General features: G+C 40.2%; 1 protein-coding gene across 1 annotated transcript in view; it reads right to left on the bottom strand.

Annotated features, from left to right (window-relative positions):
* Positions 1-4,385: 4,385 nt before the first annotated feature.
* Positions 4,386-20,388, bottom strand: part of LOC103081817 (maltase-glucoamylase, intestinal) — a 78,849-nt gene continuing 62,846 nt past the window's right edge. The window contains exons 41-47 of the mRNA XM_007466633.1: positions 20,173-20,257; positions 19,221-19,277; positions 9,525-9,649; positions 8,316-8,404; positions 6,944-6,993; positions 6,177-6,347; positions 4,386-4,460 (exon numbers count right to left, since the gene is read on the bottom strand). Of these exons, the coding sequence (XP_007466695.1) occupies positions 4,386-4,460; positions 6,177-6,347; positions 6,944-6,993; positions 8,316-8,404; positions 9,525-9,649; positions 19,221-19,277; positions 20,173-20,257 (652 nt within the window). The remainder of the gene's footprint in view (positions 4,461-6,176; positions 6,348-6,943; positions 6,994-8,315; positions 8,405-9,524; positions 9,650-19,220; positions 19,278-20,172; positions 20,258-20,388) is intronic.

The raw sequence follows: 20,388 nt of genomic DNA, 5'->3' as shown, positions 1-20,388 counted from the left end.
TTCAATTGCTCTTAACTAGTCTATTTCCTGGATGGGCAGGAATCCCATTCTGGCTTCACAGATTGAAGCCACGGCACAGGCACTGACCAGCCCAAGTGAACGCCAGTGAAGAGGAGCCCTGGAAGCCCCCTGATTTCCAAGAGTTAGACTTTTAGTTGCTGGGTTGTGAGGATGTGTGGGGATCTCAGAGAAGGGGTGCATCTGGGGGGGGGGGGCTCAGGGAAGAAGCTATTTACTAAGCATCACTCAAAAAATAAATAGCAAAGAAAGAAGAGCCCTTTTAATGTCAAGTAATGAATATAGAGAAAAAAAATGTGAAGTTAGAAAATCACCATTTAATAAATGTATAGTAATAAATTGAATCAGACAAGAATCCTCAATGGGTGACAAAATAGGAGAGTAACCCAATAGCTACATAGCCTCAAAGTATCTCCTCATTATATACTTATTAATTATGATGAGAGGAAATAGTAATTTTAAGATAGACCTGGCAGACACCACCTCAAGAAAGTAAGCCAATTAGCACCACCAATCGTGGACAAACAGACATCATGTGCCTCCTGACAGGCATACCAGGACACACATAACATCAATTCTATGTTATATCTGTCCAAGAAATGTACAACCTCAGTATAATCATGAGGAAATATTAGACAAACCCAAAATGAGGAATATTCTACAAAGATCTGACTTGTAATTGTGAAAATGTCAAAATCAAGAAGGAAAAAGAGGGGCTGAGGTATAGTTCCACAGTAAACTTAAAAACAAAAATCCAGGGCTTCCCTGGTGGCGCAGGGGTTGGGAGTCCGCCTGCCGATGCAGGGGACGCAGGTTCGTGGCCCGGTCCGGGAAGATCCCACATGCCGCGGAGTGGCTGGGCCCGTAAGCCATGGCCGCTGAGCCTGCGTGTCCGGAGCCTGTGCTCCGCAACGGGAGAGGCCACAACAGTGAGAGGCCCGCGTCCCGCAAAAAAAAAAAAAAACCAAAGAAACAAACAAAAAAACCCCCAAATCCAGTGAAAGTGAATGCATCATGTGCTCCTCATCCAAATTACTACCTGTTGCTGTTGTCGTTGTTGTTTAGTGTTTTTTGTAAAGAACATTATTGGGATGATTGGTGACATTTGACTAACGTGTGTGCATTAGATGGTGGCATTGAATGAACGTTAACTTCCTGACTTGGCTGATTATATTGTGGTTATGTAAGAATATGTCCTTGTGTTTTAGGAAGACATTGTGTCTACAAACTCTCAAATTATACGCACGTGTGCACGTGTGTGAGAGAGAAAATATGGTAAATAATTTATAGTTTATGGATAATATTTGGGAAATCTGGGTGAAGAATATAATGAAGTTTTTATACTATTTTTGCAACTTTTCTCCACACTTATTTCAAAAGAAAAATGTTAGTTTAAAAAAAAAGAAACAAGCATAAGATCTATACAAAAAGAGTATGAAAATGGAGCAAGTTTTTTTTTTTTTAAAGGCAAAATGTCAGCTTTTCCAAGCAAGAGTTTTTGACCACTCTGAGCAGAGAACCTCTGGTCTGCAAGCTATAGTGTACCCTTGGATTAATTTCACTGGCAGAAAATATGATGTTTCCCGTATAAAATAATGTGCATGAACTTACACACACACACACGCACGCACGCACAGAAACTTGGTTTCTGCCTCTATAAACTCCTAGAATGACAGACACCGTATCTTTTGCTTTAGTACAAGAGAGCCTTTGTAAAAAGGGGAAATGCACCTGGATCTCATTTCAAATTGGGACAATATGTTGGCAAAAGATCAAGAAAGGAGATTTATTGTTACACAAATCTTTCTATTCTTTGTGTGGCAGTTTACTCTTAACTCCCCACACCCTGTGTGCACTTGTGACATCATTCACATTAAATGCTAACTGACAATCCCAGCTATAATCTGTTTCCTATAGTGCAGAAAACAGCTAGCTTCACCATCCCTTCTTGCTAACCAGCAGCTGGAAGGTATTAGGTCATACCAAAAAGTAACAGACATTTTGAAGGGAAGAGACAAGCTTGTGAGCCAGTATCTTCCCATTTCTCATTAGTAAGAAGGAACAGTGAAGTTAGCTATTGGCAGAACATTGTAAATCAACTATACGTCGATTAAAAAAATAAAGTGTAAAAAAAAATTGTAGCTATCTCAAAATATTGTTTATGCTGCTCATCACACTGACGTTATGACATTAGATCCACTTGCTAGATCCTGTTATTTAATGTGATAATTTTTAAAAACACCTCATGTATTACTATATTAAATTTTTTTAATATTTGCATAACTGTATTTTAATATAATAGGATTCCTTTACAATAGTATGCATTTTACTTTATGCATATAAGAACATCATTCTTAGGAGGGGTTCCATAGATGCCACTAGACTGTCAATAGGGCCCTTGACACTACAAATGTTGTAAAGCCTTTCATGCTTCACTCACTTGGCAATCAGGATTCTCTAGTAAGAAATCTTCTCCTTGAGCATTTTGTAGCAACCAGAGCCAACTTCTAGCAATATGTCCTTGATGATAACATAAAATATTTCTCATATATCAAGTAAATAATTCTTTCCTACTGGTAGCCTTCCTGGGTTTATCAAAGGATAGCTGACAAGTTTCCCATCTTTTTGATCAAAGGATTCCTGTGGTTGTTTTTCCATGTTTCACTAGTTGCCTAGTTAGTGCAAGCTCTCATCCAAAAGCCTCTTATTTTGACAATTAGAATACTAAGCTAATTTACCTATATTATTTTTATGTAGGCTTATGGAGGCACTGACACATGAGTAAACAAGTAGAATCTGGCTTCCTGGTATAAAAAAGAAAGGAAGGAAGGAAGGAAGGAAGGAGAAAGGGAGGGGGGATAAATTAGGACTATGGGATTAACAGATACACACTACTGTATATAAAATAGATAATCAACAAGGATTTACTGTATAACACAGGAAACAATATTCAATATCTTATAATAACCTATAATGGAAAGTAATCTGAAAGAGTTATATATGTACACATATACATATAAAACTGAATCACTTCGCTGTACACCTGAAACTAACACAAAATTGTAAATCAACTATACTTCAATAAAAAAAAGGGAAAGATAGAAAAAAACGTAGGAAAGTAAACACATTCATCTCTAATACACTCATTTTCAAGTAATACTAAAAGTAAATATCCCTGTTGAACATTAGTATATAATTTCTTTATCCCAAAATCTAACCACCTAGTGTTTTAACCAACAGTGTTGCAAATTTTGTTTTTGCCAGAGTTATGTTACCAAGTATAGTAACTTCTATGATGATTAAAAAAACAACAAACATCCAAGCACACCCTCCCACAAACCTAACTTTAAGAAGAACTCATGCCAGAGGCATAAGGAAAAGGGTGAATAACCATAAACCTGATCATTTCTTTGATGGATGAGCCTGCAGGAACTCTGATGCCGAAGAGAACAAGACCAATTCAAAAGGGTTTGCTGAATAAAAAGAAGTTTTAATGCCGAAGTGAGATTACCCACGGTCAAATTACCACAAAATTAAAAATCTTTTGTAAATCTGCTTGCCTATTTTTAGTTGCCACATGAGTTGCATGCATTTGTGTGAACTGTGGTTATATACATTAGGCACAGAGTAGAGAAATAAGGTTTACATATTTCAAAGCACACCACAGCAAAATTAAGTTATTTTTTACATTCAAATTCCTTCCTTCAACTTTGCCTGCTTAAATCTCACCCCAGCCCTATTCCCATAGGCTAAGGATTTCCCCTAGCCCCTCCTCCTGTTTTCAAATGAGCTAGCTCTTCCTTTCTCCTTCCCATGAGGCTACTATTCCTAATATTTGTATGTTATCTTCTTACTTGTCATGGTCACTTTTATCCTCATCATCTGTTCTCTCTCATCTTTCCTGCTTACCTTCCCTGCGTTTGCCTTTTCTTCCCCTTATGTCATGCCCTCAGCAAATTATCCCATCTCCCTGTAACCACCTGGCAGATGTTCTTTCTGGATACTTTTTTGAGGAGTTAGTTAGCTCTAGGGTCCGAACTATCCTGGAAAGCTGTAGCTTGTATATTTAGCAAGAGTGGGCCCATCCCCTAATCACACACACACATACACGCACACATGCTTCATCATGGACCCAGTGCGTCTTCAGTATATGTATGCTTAGCCATCAATACCATACTAATCACAGAGAGACATCCACACCTCCCTACTGCCTATAGCACAGGACTAAAACACAGGCAGAGCATAAAACAAAACCAAGAAAATATTTCAGCTGTACTGGGCATGAACTGGCAACACACAATAATTTTATGAGCATGAAGTATAAGTAGTATCAAAGCCATTCGCAGTTAGGATCTTGCTCTAAAAGTTCAGAGCGCTCTCCATGTCAATGAAGTGAAATTATGTAAGCTGAGGTTTCTGCGGGTCACATCAATGTTTAACACCTGTTGGGAACCAAAGAAAAAGCATTGGGCATCTGGTGATTGAAGTTTCCTGCAGTCAAACAAATCAGATACAAGCCAGTGGTCAATATACACTTTCACAGGTCGTTGCCTAGCTTTCAGACTGCCCTGAGATTTTCAGGTGAGAAGGGTATTTCTTAATCCCTTAGAGTACAAAAATCATTCAGTATGTAGGGAAAAGACGACAAGACCCTAAATAATGAAATACACAACCACTGCAGAGAAACAACTGCGCAAATTGGAGAAAATGTCCTCGGGGCCCTCCTTTTATTTCCTGCTTCTCCTCTTCCCTTATGGCGCCTTGATGATTGCCCAGTAAGAGTCTGATATTTCAGTGTTTTTTTCCTAGGCAAATACTTTCCATAAAGTTTCACCGTATGTGCAGTAGTTAGCTTGTTTGTCAGCAACAAAATTGGGCCAAATCCTTTATAAGCTCTTGGTCGAGTTGGGGAAGTTGGTTGACAAGAAAACCACAGAAATGAGGAAACAAATAAAAAATACAAACTGAAGGAGAACTTTCATTTCAGGCTTTGTAATCAGGAAGGATTATGAAAAAAGAAAGTTCTGAAAAAAGCAAGAAGTAAGCACACAAGGAAAGAGCCCATTTACCATGAGGCTAGGTATTGGAACCACAACACTGCATTAAATCCAAGGTGCAGATTTTTCATATATTTAATGTTCATGAAATCAGAATGTGTTTTACAATCAACAGGCTTGGAATTACTGTGAACAAGTAGCCCTCCTGACAACTGTTTGTACACGTGTGAACTTCATTGCTTCTACTGGTGTTACGAATGGATGGACTGTAAACCACTTAAGAATCATTTTAGAAAGGAACATGAATCTTGGCTGACAGCAAAATCAAAAAAATCCTATGATGAAAACTTGTATAAAGGATCTTAGTGGCTTTGGAGTAAACTGCATAGACAGCAGTGAAAGAATTTTTATGAAATGATGTATCACCAACACCTTTGATAGTTCAGAGGAAATATCTTAACCAATTCGGGCCACATATTTTTCTTCTAAATAATAATAAATCAAATAAAATAATTTAAAATATTTACCTAGAAATTTAAATAATAAAAGAAAAACTTAAATGATATAAAACGGTTAAGATATTTCTAATATTTCCTCACATTTAGATTTTCCCTCTCCTAAATTACCTTGATGCAGATTTACCAATGTCCATGTATCTCCACCCAACATTTTCCTCTGTAGTATCATAGTAAAATGATAAAAATCTTTGGTTAAAGAAATTTTGTAAAGCTTTCTATATTTTTAAAATAGAAGTTTTAAGTGATAGAAAAGCATAGAATCATACTTTTGTAAGACTTTTTCTTTCTTTGTGGCACGGGAAATAAAGGAGCAAATTTTAACTGACGGTGCCTTATAACTGATGAAATATGGTAGTTCAAGCTGTTTGAGAAGTAGATCTCTGAGGCAAAGACAAAGTTTTACATAGGTTTGCAGACAAGAAGACGTACATGACAAGTAAGGATCCAGAGCATCAGTTCCAAATGATGATAAACCCTGCATTTTCCCTTCATCTCCGTGCTGTCCTCTCTGACACATGGAACACAGAGGGATTCGGGAAGGGCTTTGCAGGAGAGGGTATCATCTGGAAGGGAAGCAGGAAGGAACTGCCCTAGGTAGCTCAGGGTTGGGAAATACCATGTGGACTTTTCACTGGTCACAAACCTGTGTTGTGGAGTTGTAGGAGAAGGTGGGTGTTATATCCACACCGCTCACAGAGATGCTGACACTGGAAACGGAGACACTGCCCACTCCCCAGATCTCAATGTAGCCCAGTTTCAAAGGGTTTGTATCGCTGATGTATTTGTTGAAAATTACATGACTGTGCATTGTATTCTGTCAATTGGAGATAAAAGAAACCAGAGGGGGGGGAAAAATAGCAAAATTTGTTCAAATTTTTCACAACCTCTTTTTGGGCACAAATGCAGACCATGAAGTGAGATAACTTAAGGCCCCCCCCTCTTGTGACCTTGGATAGTGAGACCATGATTTTAGCATTCTGTTTCCTATTGTCAACTACCATCCAAATCTGCATTGGTTAAGCACTGGCAGGGTCTCTAGAATCATCCCAAGTCTAAGCAGACAAAGAATCTCAGCTATGAGGAACCTTATATTCCACATGTGGGGAAGTCACAAAATATGCTGACTGTTCCAAGGTGACATAGGAACAAGGGCTAGAAAGCATCGAAACAGCCTGTCCATCCGTGCTTGGTGAATTGGAATAAGCTACTGATGAAATATGAATGGGCTTAATCACAGAAGACTTCCGGGGAGCATATTATATCTCTGTCTGAAGTCTAGAGGATGGGGAAGTTGCAAATTAGTAAGATGAACAGTGAAGGAATTCCAGGTGGATTTATGTCATGATCCCCAGCATCTTAGTAAGCTAGTAGAACTCTATATTCTCCCTTCACAGTCCCAGTCACACTCACCTGGCTGACAGAAAAGTGGGCCAGGTAGTAGAGTCCTTTCCCATAGGTATCTGCAAACAAAGAACAAAGTAAGCATGATCTGGAACATGCTCTAGAATTCTAATTGCTTACCTGGTTACCTTGGTTGAGAAAGTAGGGATGATTTTTGTTTGGGTTTTTTATGTTATTTTTCTTCTTTACAGAGTTCCGTTTTGGGAGATTTAGTCAGACTCTGGCGCCAACCTCAGTTTACACAAAATGTTTGAAATGAGTGTATACAGATGCCTCTGTCTAAGAGAGTCGCCTCATATAGTATAGTTTTCTAACACCACACTTAGTCCACTTCTCTTTCTTGTGGTCTGTGATTCCCAACACCTTGGTAGTCACCTCAGAATCTCCAGACTCCTTCTGCTAGAGACGCACATATCTGCACACACGTGCATGCACACCACATCACAAACACCAAGACTGGTGTGTAATTGGTCAGTTTATCTTGAGAGGTCTTAGGCAATTTTTTAAATGCCATCTCCAGAGGATAGACTTCTTTGTCCTTTATCCTTAATTTATGCCGCAGGTCCAGGGAGAATACCCTTAAAGGTGGACTAGCCAGAGCTTTGTTACGGGTACTCCCGCCCCACACCCTACCTCGGTGGCTTTCTCACTCTTCCCCATACACTTGCCTCTTTCTAAGTTGCTGGTCACTCGGTCAGAAGGCATTGGCTATCCTCAAGAGCTGTGCTGTCTGAGATAGTAGCCACTAGCCAAACGTAGCTATTTAAATTTAACTTAATTACAATTAAATAAAATTTAAACTCCAGTTGCTCAGATGCATTTGTCATGTTTCAAGTGCTCAATAGCCACATATGCCTACTTGCTAGCATATTGGACAACACAGATACAGAACATTTCCATCACTGCAGAAAGTTCTATTGGGTATCACTGGGCCTAGAAATTACTAATGGTACTTGAGACATCCTCCTGAGAGGTTACTAATTCCTGTAAACTCCTAATGGAAAATTCCCCCCAATAAATAGCACAGCTGACAGAGGCACTGCCTCTCTTACTGGGACGTGTAATTAGGGAATGTGCCCTTGAACATAAACCAGATATGGAAGTATAGCTCAGGTGGCTACAAAGAAACTCCCCCTACGGCTCCTATACTGCTGTTTTCCACAGTGGATTAGGACAGCTGGATAACGGTGAGAGATTCAGAGTTAAGCTTCATATGCATGAGGCACAAGGATCATGTATTATACACTTAAAAGTAACAAATGGCTATATTTAAAAGTGCACGATTGTCTTAACACAGAAAAGGAAATAGCAGCCCTATAAGATATCCAGGAACCTAGCCAATGGTACTGACATGAATGAATCCGAGGTGGCCCTTACTCACCAATGCTTTGCCCATCATCCCAGAAGAGCCAACCTTCAGCAGTCCCCTCATCATCCAAGGCAACCTTGAAGCCTGTGAATTTCTGACGGCTGCAGTGACGGAGGAAAGAGACTTTGGGTAAAAACAAAGCCACAGCCACAAACCAAGCATTTTCATAAAAACATAAAGGAAGTGCTTCATGATATAAAGACTGGGTACTGGTATTCCGGAGACTTGGGATCTAGTTCTAGTTCTGTCTCCATAAGCTCTACGACTTCATGTCAGGAATGAATGAATGAATCAAGGGGAATTTTCCTTTAAGGCTGTATAAGCTCACAGGAGCTCTACAATCTCTACAAAAAGCTACAAGCAAACTCACTGGCTTCCTTCCTTTCTCCACTGTGAGCAAAAGCCTAGTGCTTCAATCTTCTTTCATGACCTAATGTCCACATGTACAGTGAGTTCTGTTTACAGATGTCCTAAGTTCTTCAGTTTTCAACAGAATTTTTGCAATAAAGTGAGTAGGGCTCCAAGAATTTTAGTCTGACATCAGACATACATGGAATTTAGTCCCTGCTCAACTCCTTACTAACTGTGTGACTCTGAGTTAATCACTTAGCATCCTGAAGCCTCTCTTTGCTAATCTGAAAAATGGGGATGATAACAGTACTTACACCATAGGGCTTATCTTTCCTTTTGTTAGGAAAAATAGATAATCTCCAAATAGAAATCTCCATATTAGTACAGTTCTAGGCAGAGAGCAAGCATTCACCTGCTGTCAGCTATTATCAATTACTATATAGGCCTAGAATATATAGGCTATATATTAGGTCTAGAATTTTAAAATCTTGCATGTAAGGGATCTCAGCCTCAGTTGCCATATGGCTTACACAATTTTTCAGCAGTAATTTTCTTAGCAAAGAGTCAATTATGATCCAGTCTTTTAAAAGTAGCATGAACCATGGTTGCTCTCCTGTTTGACTTCCACCTCAAATGTCACTAATGAGACCTAATATCACACCCACTTAGATCTAAAATAGCTGTTAATTAAGAATTGTTCAGAGTACAGAATCCAAAAAAGGCTAAAATGCAAACAAGTAAGCAAGCAAGCAAACAAAACTGTTTAGTAAAAGTGCTCTGGGGCCTGAGGGTGCGGTTTACAGATTGGTGGGCTTCACCAGGATCTGGGCTGCCTGGCATGGAAGGGAGAAATGTGGAGCCCTCACTCACCTTAAGTGGGTGTTCTGTGCAGGCTTTTGCCAGGGCAGGATGTAGCCCCCACGGACATGAAGATTAATGTGGTCAAGAGGCGCTGGCAAGGACTTCCACTCTCCCCGGGCTTGAATGTCCACACCCTGTGGGCCAGAAAAAGGTGATGGAGAGAACACATCTGCCCGAATGATGCATTTACCAGACATCTTGTCCACGCTTGGCAACTGCTGCCTGTTCAGGACCTGTTATCACACTTTTCCACGCTTGCCCACCTGCTCTATGGGATCATGAGTTGCTGCCAGGGCATCATGTCAGGATCTCTTGTCTTTGGGGGCTTCTGCTGTACACACCCCATGAGATCACAGCTGCCTCTCACCCTACCCTTACCCCACATCCTGTTTCTGTGTAGGAAGCACTGCTAGAGGAGGCTGAGCGAGCCTTCTTTCTTTCTGTTTGGCTCCCGATTCACTCCCCCAAAGACACGTTCCCTTTCTTTTGTCCCCACTCCGCCTCCGTCTCCCTCCACTGCCCCCCACCCCACCCTCACTAACACCTTTGACTCCTACTTGACAGAAATAATTAAAGTGAACTGCCTTACTTCACAAATCCTTATCTTTAACTCATTATATCTTCCTTTATGTTTCACATCTTGATCTTGCCTGTGACAGGGAGAAGTAACTCTCACCCCAGGCCATAAACCTCGATTCCTAAGAAACCGTCCTCCCACACGTTCTCAGCCTAGAGCAAGGCTTCTCGAATTCAGCACTGTGGACGTTCTGGGCCAGATAACCCTGTGCTGTGGTCACTGTTCTGTGCTTTCTAGATGTTGAACAGTGTCCATCCACTAGATGCATCTCCCCCCCTTCCCACCACACTGTGACAACCAAAAATGTCTCCAGACATGGCCAATGTCCCCTGATAGGCAGGTCCCTCCTTCTGAGAATCACCACTTTAGAGGTAAGGAGCACAGCTGCCATCACATTTCTTCACTTTTGGTCCCCGATGTCCATTTTATGCAGATTTGGCCTATATCACATTCGCCGGGGTGGACTCTGTTTCGTGGGCCTGCCTCAGGGGGCCTCAGGACCCCAGAGTCTATAGGACTTAATACAAATTCCAGCCCACATCTCTGGGCTTCTTCAGTTTTCTTACTGATATCATGAGAAAACTGAGTTATATGCTTTCTAAAGACACTTTATTCTAGTATCTTAGGAATGCTGGACTTTTCCTCCATTGATTGTCCTACCTTCAAGTGAAATTTGATACATGTAAAACCGTCAGTTATATTTCTACCAAATTCTTGATTTCTCTCAATGTTTTTTTTTTTTTTTCATTCTACTACACATTGTGGCTAAATATGATGTGCTACCTTCTCATGATTTCCTTTCCAGTCCTAATGAGTCACAGGCTTGTTTCCTTTAAGTAGTTTCTGACCAGGCTAGCCTAAAAAATTCCTGTTAAAATATTGATAAAGACATGACTATTAGGTCAAACCTAAAAGCAGCATTATTAAAATAAGAAATGACAACCTAATGTGACTTTATAAAGGGGAATTTTCATCGACTGCATAGTCACTGAATATGATTGAGAGGCACTGCTTTAAAAATCCAATATATATTCTACCCTGTAAACAAATAAACAAAATGGCCACGAGTGAAGTAGATAAAAACTTTAATTCACACACACTGTCTGCTCTTAATCTTCACTAAAATAGCTAATCAGCAAGACAAGTCAGAGTAGTTCCATGCCTCTCCTGCTCCCAGTCTACAAGCTATAGTGCCCGATATGACAGAAAGGAGAGAGGGATGGATAGAAAACAACTTCATGGCGTCTTCAGTCGCATAGGCATGACGGAGACAGACGAAAGCTCGTCAAAGAGCTGTCAACTGCTGATTTTGCAGCTTGAGAGCCTGAGCTGATGAAGATCCAGCCTTGCCAGAAGCACATCAGCCTGTCCTGCCTCAAGGCACCTGCCCCTTCATCAAAGAAGTGCAGTCTAAAGGCCAAGCAGTAAGGATGGCTTGTTGCTTCTGCAGTCGGATGAGCACAGGAGGGACAGTGTGGGATGGGAGTCCACAGCTACTAAGGTGGCAATGGTAGGAGAAGTCATGATCCCCTGGAAGTGGGAACCACAGAGACAGGGAGATAGGAGTCTTACCTTCTTCACCCACCCTTCACTCAGGCATTTGCTCATTTCTAGCTCCACTGGACAAGCAGCAGAGAAACTGGGCAAAAGTGGTAGCTCTCAAGACAAGTAGGACTTTCTTATTTTTCCCTCTCCTGCTTTCTATCTCTTTGCCTTTCTGTTCTGCTTTCTGGGTAATTTCCTAGATTGCACCTTACAATTTCTTTTTAAACAAAATCTTTTAATTCCTGCATCATGCGTTTAATTTTCAAGGATTGCTTTGTGAGCATGCTTTGTTTTAAGCATGTTTTCTTATTCTAAGCATATCTTCTTATCTTCCTGAGGAGATAAAAATTTTCTAGTTAACTTCTTAATAACATATGTGCAGAAAATTATACAAATAAAAACTGCACAGCTCAATAAAGTTTTACCAAGTGATCACACCCATGAAACCACCACCTAAATCAAGAAGTGACTATTAGCAGCATCCCAGAAGGCTCTCTCAACCCCTCTCATAATAATCACCACACCAGAGGCGGCAACTATTCTGATTTCTATCACTTTTGCCTGTTTTTGAACTTGTATTTCATAAATGGAATCCTATATTCTTTACTGCCTTGAATCTGGCTATTTGTGCTCAAGATTACGTTTGTGATGTTCATTATCTTTGTTTGTGTAGCAACAGTTTATTATTTTCATTGCCCTATAGTATTCAGTTTTAAAAATAGAACATGATCTATTTATCGAGTTCACCATTTATGGGTTTTTGTCTTATTTCCAGTTTTTTTTGCTATTTTACAAATAGTGCTGCTATGAAACATTCTTGGACTTTTTTGGTGAAAATATATACACTTTAGGAATAAATCTATAACACTATCATTTCTTCCCAGATGTACATTGACATAATATATATATATAATATATAGTGATAAAATATGATATACAATATATATTAAACACAATGAAAATTCTAGTACAAGCTTGTTTTTATTTTCTGGATTGACAATATTTTTTAATGTAATTTGGGAGAATATATAAACATAAGAATCATATTTCTGAAAAAAGATGATGACACATTGGTCTATCATACATTAAACTGTATTATAAATAAGTAATCACTAAAATGTTCAGAACTGACAGAATACATAATTCATAGGTTAACAAATCAAAAATAGAGAGGAAAAAAGAGACCTTTCAGACAAATTCTACCATATGTAAAAACAGTACATAATAACAGAAGTTTAGCAAAGCAAAAATATTGGGAAATTTGACCAAAAAAAGGCTGTACCCTAACATTTCGCTATTCACCAAATGCATTCCAGTGACTGAAAAAACATTAAGTTGACTATATAAAAGTTAAAATATGTCTAAAATTATAAAAAATTTAAAAGCAAATGACAGCGTGGAAAAATACTTCCAGTAAACATGGCAAAGTGTTATCAACTTAAGTGTGTAAATATCCTTTAAAAATCAGTACAATTAATTTAGCTTAATAGGAAACTGGCAAAAGAATAGAAAGGTCACAGAAGTACAAATGGGCTGTCAGAGATGATCACAAATCAAATCAATGATGAGCATTAGGAACCATATTGCCTTAAGAGTGATACAAAGATGAATATAAATATTTTAAAAAATGAATATTCAAAGCTGACAATGACTTAGGAAAATGAACACTCTTATCAAGTGCTGATGCGAATGTAAGTTGTTTCTGAAATTTTGCCAACTTTTATTAAGGATTCTTGTGTTAAGCACCTTCTCTGGCTAGAAATTCAGAAAACCACTGGGTGATGGGTAGGAGAGGAGCACATGAAAGACATGCTTTCTTGAACAGACAAGATGGAAATTTAGGTTAACAATGTTCTGTTGAATGGAAGAGGTGAAAATTTAAGTACTGTAGAAACAGGAATTATATGAACTATACATAAATTCCTACCTCACTTAAGCATATGATAACCTGTGTGACAACAAAGAAACCCAGTTCAGAAACAGGATCTGATTGAATCATCTGCTCCAAGTGGAGAGCCTAAGTTTCCATTCTATTTACCAGGTGCAAATTTTTCCATGCTTTTGCTAACATCTGAAATACATTCTTCCTCTTCATCTTTTAAAGTATTGAGTATATTTTACTGACACTTCTGTAAACTGTCAGTGGGACTGGGTGCTGATAAAACCTTTTGGAAAGCAATCTGCCAGCATCTGTCAAAATGTCAAATACTTCACCCCAGCAAATTCACTGACCAAAACTTACACCAAGATATATGTTCTGTGATATTTCCTAGAGAATTGCACCATTACTTATAAAAAGAAAACAAGAAAACGAACTAAAATCCTAACTGTCCATCCACAGAGGTGCTTTGCTAAATGATTCCATACAATGGAACATAACACAGCTCCTAAAAAGAATGGGGAAGAGCTTCAAGTGCTGACATACAAAGATCTTCAAGATATGTTATTAGGTGAATTAATCAAGGGGTCTAATAGTATGCACAGTAAGATATTATTTGTGTAAATAAAAAAAGAATACACATATGCTAACCTATGCACAAATTTTTATCAGCAAAGATATATAACAGGTTGTTAATGGGAGTTACCTTTAGAAGGGGGACCAAGGATTGGGAGACAGGGAGAATGGTGAATTTTACTTTCCGTTTTCCCTTGTCCAATGTTTGAATTTTTACCAGTGGAGGGATTTTTACTTTGCTAATTTTTTGGCACCCCATCTGTCTTTCAGGGTACCTTCCCAGTCCATATTCCTCTGATATCTTCCATCCTTTAACCAGTATACTTGCATTTCTTCTTCCTCTAAATTTCTACACTATATTTTAATATTCCACAGTGTTCCTTATATCGAATGATTTTTTTTTTCTTTTTTATTGGCGGTACGCGGGCCTCTCACTGTTGTGGCCTCTCCCGTTGCGGGGCACAGGCTCCAGACGTGCAGGCTCAGTAGCCATGGCTCACGGGCCCAGCCGTTCCATGGCATGTGGGATCTTCCCGGACCAGGGCACAAACCCGTGTCCCCTGCATCGGCAAGTGGACTCTCAACCACTGCGCCACCAGGGAAGCCCTCAAATAATTTTTTAATTTTTATTTTATATTGGAGTATAGTTAATTAACAATGTTTTGTTAGTTTCAGGTATACAGCAAAGAGATTCAGTTATACATATACATGTATCTATTCCTTTTCCAAATTCTTTTCCCATTTAGGTTATTACAGAGTATTAAGCAGAGTTCCCTGCGCTATACAGTAGGTTCCTTAACTTGTTCCTTTTCACATGACCAGATGGTGAAATAGGTCTCATACACTTTGTGTAACCTCTAGAAGAGGGATTAACAAATTTCACCTTTAAAGGGGCAGATAGGATGTATTATACACTTTGTGGGTCAGATAGCCTTTGATGAAACTACTCAAAACTACTTGATTCTAATTAAACATCAAAATTTTATTTTTTTTCTAAATGGCTTGTTCCATCAACATTTGGCTTCCTATGTTTTATTTTGTCTCAAAAAGAAACAAAAAAAGTTGAAAGACTCAATCAAAGCTATTTTCTATTTAAAGGGAACACTCTTGCACTGTTGGTGGGAATTTAAATTGACACAGCCACTATGGAGAACAGTATGGATGTTCTTTAAAAAACTAAAAATAGGGGCTTCCCTGGTTGCGCAGTGGTTGAGAGTCTGCCTGCTGATGCACGGGACACGGGTTCGTGCCCCAGTCCAGGAAGATCCCACATGCCGCGGAGCGGCAGGGCCCGTGAGCCACGGCTGCTGAGCCTGCGTGTCTGGACCCTGTGCTCCGCAACGGGAGAGGCCACAACAGTGAGAGGCCCGCGTACCGAAAAAAAACAAACAAAACAAAAAAAAACAAAACTAAAAATAGAACTACCATACGACCCAGAAATCCCACTACTGGGCATATACCCTGAGGAAACCATAATTCAAAAAGAGTCACATACCACAATGTTCATTGCAGCTCTATTTACAATAGCCAGGACATGGAAGAAACCTAAGTGTCCATCAACAGATGAATGGATAAAGAAGATGTGGCACATATATACAATGGAATATTACTCAGCCATAAAAAGAAGCGAAATTGAGTTATTTGTAGTTAGGTGGATGGACCCAGAGTCTGTCATACGGAGTAAAGTAAGTCAGAAAGAGAAAAACAAATACCGTATGCTAACACACATATATGGAATCTAAAAAACAAACAAACAAAAATGGTCATGAAGAACCTAGGGGCAAGACGGGAATAAAGATGCAGACCTACTAGGGAATGGACTTGAGGATATGGGGAGGGGGAAGGGTAAGCTGGGACAAAGTGAGAGAGTGGCATGGACATATATACACTACCAAACGTAAGGTAGATAGCTAGTGGGAAGCAGCCACATAGCACAGGGAGATCAGCTCAGTGCTTTGTGACCACTTAGAGGGGTGGGATAGGGAGGGTGGGATGGAGGGAGACACAAGAGGGAAGTGATATGGGGATATATGTATATGTATAACTGATTCGCTTTGTTATAAAGCAGAAACTAACACACCATTGTAAAGCAATTATACTCTAATAAAGATGTTAAAAAAAAAAAAAAAAAGCTATTTTCTATTTAAAAGCCATGTATAAAACCAGCAATTCCAGGAAACTTTTCTCTTCTTTGATAGCCCTCACACTTCACTTTCTTTTATATGGTATATATAATTATGTACATATGTATTAGTGTTTATAACATGCAAATATTAGCTCCAGATTAGATGGTGAACTCCATAGGGAAACTTTTCCAGTATATACCACACCCAGAGCTCAGTAAGGTGGTTTGCACCTGGGCAAGGTTGGGACTAGTGTGAGATGTGTAAGGCACCTAGGATGCACCATTTAAGAAGGCACTTACTCTCAGCGTCCTGCAAACACAGGGGCCGCCTTAAAAAGGAGTGCCTCCTTAAACCGTGTGCCCTAGGCACCTTACTTGCTTCACCCTGGCCCTGGCCCCGCACCCAGGAGCCTCAGTGTACTCAGAATGACTGCCTGTTAGTGAATAAGCCAGTCAACATGCAAACTCAGGACAAAGGCTTCACTCACTTAAAGGAAGTTGGCTGCTCCCTCCCAGAAAGCCCTCGCTGGGAAGCACTGCGCAGTCTTAACCTACTGCCAACCAGAGGACAGATCCAGCTCAGGAAAAAAGGGTGTGTCAGGGAGGATTCAGGGCTCCATAAGACAGAGAAGAAAAGGAACAAAATTTCCATTGTCCTTGCAGGGTTTTCACCCAGTCCCACTACAAATGGCTTGGCTGAAAGGGCCCAGAGCACGCTCTGTCTCTTGTCCTCCTGCTGTTATCATTTTGCTGTATTTCTAGTTTGCTGCTTTGCTCTGCTCAGAAAAGTCAGGAGAGGAGGACACTACCTATGATTCTTCCTCAAGAATCAAACTCTGGACTTCCCTGGTACTGCAGTGGTTAAGAATCCACCTGCCAATGCAGGGGACACAGGTTCAATCCCTGGCCCAGGAAGATCCCACATGCTATGGAGTAACTAAGCCTGTGAGCCACAACTGAGCCTGTGCTCTAGAGCCCATGAGTCACAACTACTGAGCCTGCGTGCCACAACTACTGAAGCCCGTGTGCCTAGAGCCCGTGCTCCACAACAAGAGAAGCCACCGCAATACGAAGCCCACACACCGCAATGAAGAGTAGCCCCTGCTCGCTGCAACTAGAGAAAGCCTGTGCGCAGCAATGAAGACCCAATGCAGTCAAAAATGAATTAAATTAATAGACTTATAAAAAAAAATCAAACTCTGACTTGTCTGTGTCCCTGCAAAAGAACACTGCTTATATCAATTTACATTCCCACCAACAGTGTAGGAGGGTTCCCTTTTCTCCACATCCTCTCCAGCATTTATTGTTTGTAGGTTTTTTGATCATGGCCATTCTGACTGGTGTGAGGTGATACCTCATTGTAGTTTTGATTTGCATTTCTCTAGTAATTGGTATAGCCACTATGGAAAACAGTATGGGGGTTTCTTAAAAAACTGAAAATAGGGCTTCCCTGGTGGCGCAGTGGTTGAGAGTCCACCTGCCGATGCAGGGGACGCGGGTTCGTGCCCCGGTCTGGGAAGATCCCACATGCCGTGGAGCGGCTGGGCCCGAGAGCCATGGCTGCTGAGCCTGTGCGTCCGGAGTCTGTGCTCCGCAACGGGAGAGGCCACAACTGTGAGAGGCCCACGTAATGCAAAAAAACAAAAACAAAAACTAAAACTAAAAATAGAACTACCATATGACCAGGAATCCCACTCCTAAGCATACACAAAAGAAAACCATAATTCGGAAGGATACATGAACCCCAATGTTCACTGCAGCACTATTCACAATAGGCAGGACATAAAAGCAACCTAAATGTCCATCAACAGAGGAATAGATAAAGACGATGTGGTACATATATATAACGGAATATTACTCCATCATAAAAAAGAACAAAATAATGCCATCTGCAGCAACATGGATGGACCTAGAGATTGTCATACTGAGTGAAGTAAGTCAGACAGAGAAAGACAAATATATGATATCGCTTATATGTGGAGTCTAAAAAAAGGCTACAAATTAACTTATCTACAAAACAGAAACAGAGTTACAGATGTAGAAAATAAACTTTTGGTTATCGGGGGTCAGGGAGGGGAGCGATAAATTGGAAGATTGGAATTGACATAAATACACTACTATATATACAACAGATAACTAATAAGGACCTACTGCATAGCACAGGGAACTCTACTCAATACTCTGTAATGGCCTATATGGGAAAAGAATCTAAAAAAGAGTGGATGTATGTATATGTATAATTGACTCACTTTGCCGTACACCTGAAACTAATACAACATTATAAATCAACTGTATTCCAATAAAAATTAAAAAAAAAAAAAAGAAAGAACACTGCTTGAAGCTTCTGTGAAAGACTGTTTTCCCAACTGAGTCTCTGGGGTTCAGACTAGCCCAGAAAAGTCATATGACAGAGAAGGCTGTGTTCCTTCCCCATTTCTAAATGCATCTGCATTACACCAGCTCACAAAAGTCGGGCCTTATATCTCTGTGTACATTTTACATACTGCCTAGGACCTTGCTTACCTTAGGAAAGTACATTTAACAACACCTCTTTGGGCATCTATGCTATAAAAGAAGGTATTATGTAAAAAGACAGAGGGGAAAAGGCTCCTAATACTTATGAACTTCCAGTCTAGCAGGGAGAATATAAACAAAAACCATAGCTTCCAGCACAACTTCAAGCATTTACCAGTGTCTGCCATTTTACACCACTGTGAATAGTGGTGGTATAAGGAAAGATAAAAACTAACACATAAAGAACACCCACAAAAAGCCAGGCACTACAGGAGATGCTTTCACACATTTCAGAACAATTCTGTGAGGGAAGCGGTCTTCCCCCACGTGGAGGTGAGAAAAATGAGGCTACAAGGTTAAAAGTGACATGTCCAAGACACACAACAAGTGGGTTACGGAGTCAGAATTTGACCTGAGGTCTGTCAGATTCTAAAGCCTGTGCATGCTATCATTTCCCCAGGTTGTATAGAAACAATCAGAAAAACTTACCGTGTAGTAATCATACCAGCGGGCTCTAGGGAAATATGCAGTGACATTTCTGGCATTCTAAAATTAAACAAACAAAAAAAACAAGACATGAGCAGTAGGCTCAGCTCTCTAGGGCAGAGTAACCATTTGCATAGTAAAGGGGTCAAAACAATGTAATGGCCTTGGACCCACAGGCCTCTTCTCTCTAGAGGTCACCAGTGTTGGGAAAGGCTCCCTTCTCTGATCCCTTCTCAAACTGGGGAGATCTACCTAACCAAAAATGGTGGCTTCTGTAAAACCCTTTGGAATCTGGGACTTAAGGGGGAAAAAAAAAAATCATCATTTACTTATAGACTTATCCCATACCCTCTCTAAAGAGACAAACTAAGGCTGGGTCTAGAGCAGAAAAATAATTTGTAGGTTTACGGCACCAATACTTCAGAAATTATGATTAGTGCAATAAGTTTTGGAGAAGATTCAGTTAACTGTTATTTTAATCAGAAGCCTAATCATTGATAAATGAAGTAAAGAAATGGCTGCCTGAGGACCTCTTTTGGAGGAAGGGAAGAGCTAGCCAGCAACAAAAGTATACACATTGCTACAAACAATCCTTTTGAAAAGTTTTGTCTTAATGGTGATAGAAGATAGCAAGGATTTCCTTATAGTACTGTCCCCACCTGACTCATACTCCTCCTTTCAGTTAAAGAAGGAATGATTATATCTTCAAATATATCAAAGGCTTTTTTCCTTCTTGATTATCCAATGAATCAGAATTCGTTATACTGATTTTAAAGACGAGGGAGCTTAGGACCAGTACACCTAAGTGATGAACTTCAGCTCAGAGGGAGAGGAAGAGACAGAGGTAGAATAAGAAACCACATCTCAGGACCCCATCAGATGAGGCCTCTTCTCTTCAACTAGTCACCGGCCTCATAGCTGGGATCCTCTATTCACCAGAGGCCTCCATACTCACAGGCTCCAGGACAGGGCTGACCAGGAAGGCTGGGCCCAGAAGGAACTGACTGTCTACATCCCAGGTCACCTGGTCTGACACAAACCTGGAGAGGGAAACCGAGGTACCACAATTAGGACCCCTACAGGACTCCAGATCGAGGCCTTGAAGAAACTCCTCAAGTTCAGACCCAAGTTGGAAATCCAGCTGCATCCTATGCCATCCTTTATTCTTTCC

The sequence above is a fragment of the Lipotes vexillifer genome, unplaced genomic scaffold, assembly GCF_000442215.2.
Source record: "Lipotes vexillifer unplaced genomic scaffold, Lipotes_vexillifer_v1.1 scaffold71, whole genome shotgun sequence".
Classification (NCBI taxonomy): Eukaryota; Metazoa; Chordata; class Mammalia; order Artiodactyla; family Lipotidae; genus Lipotes; species Lipotes vexillifer.
This window is presented reverse-complemented; position numbering and strand designations above follow the sequence as displayed.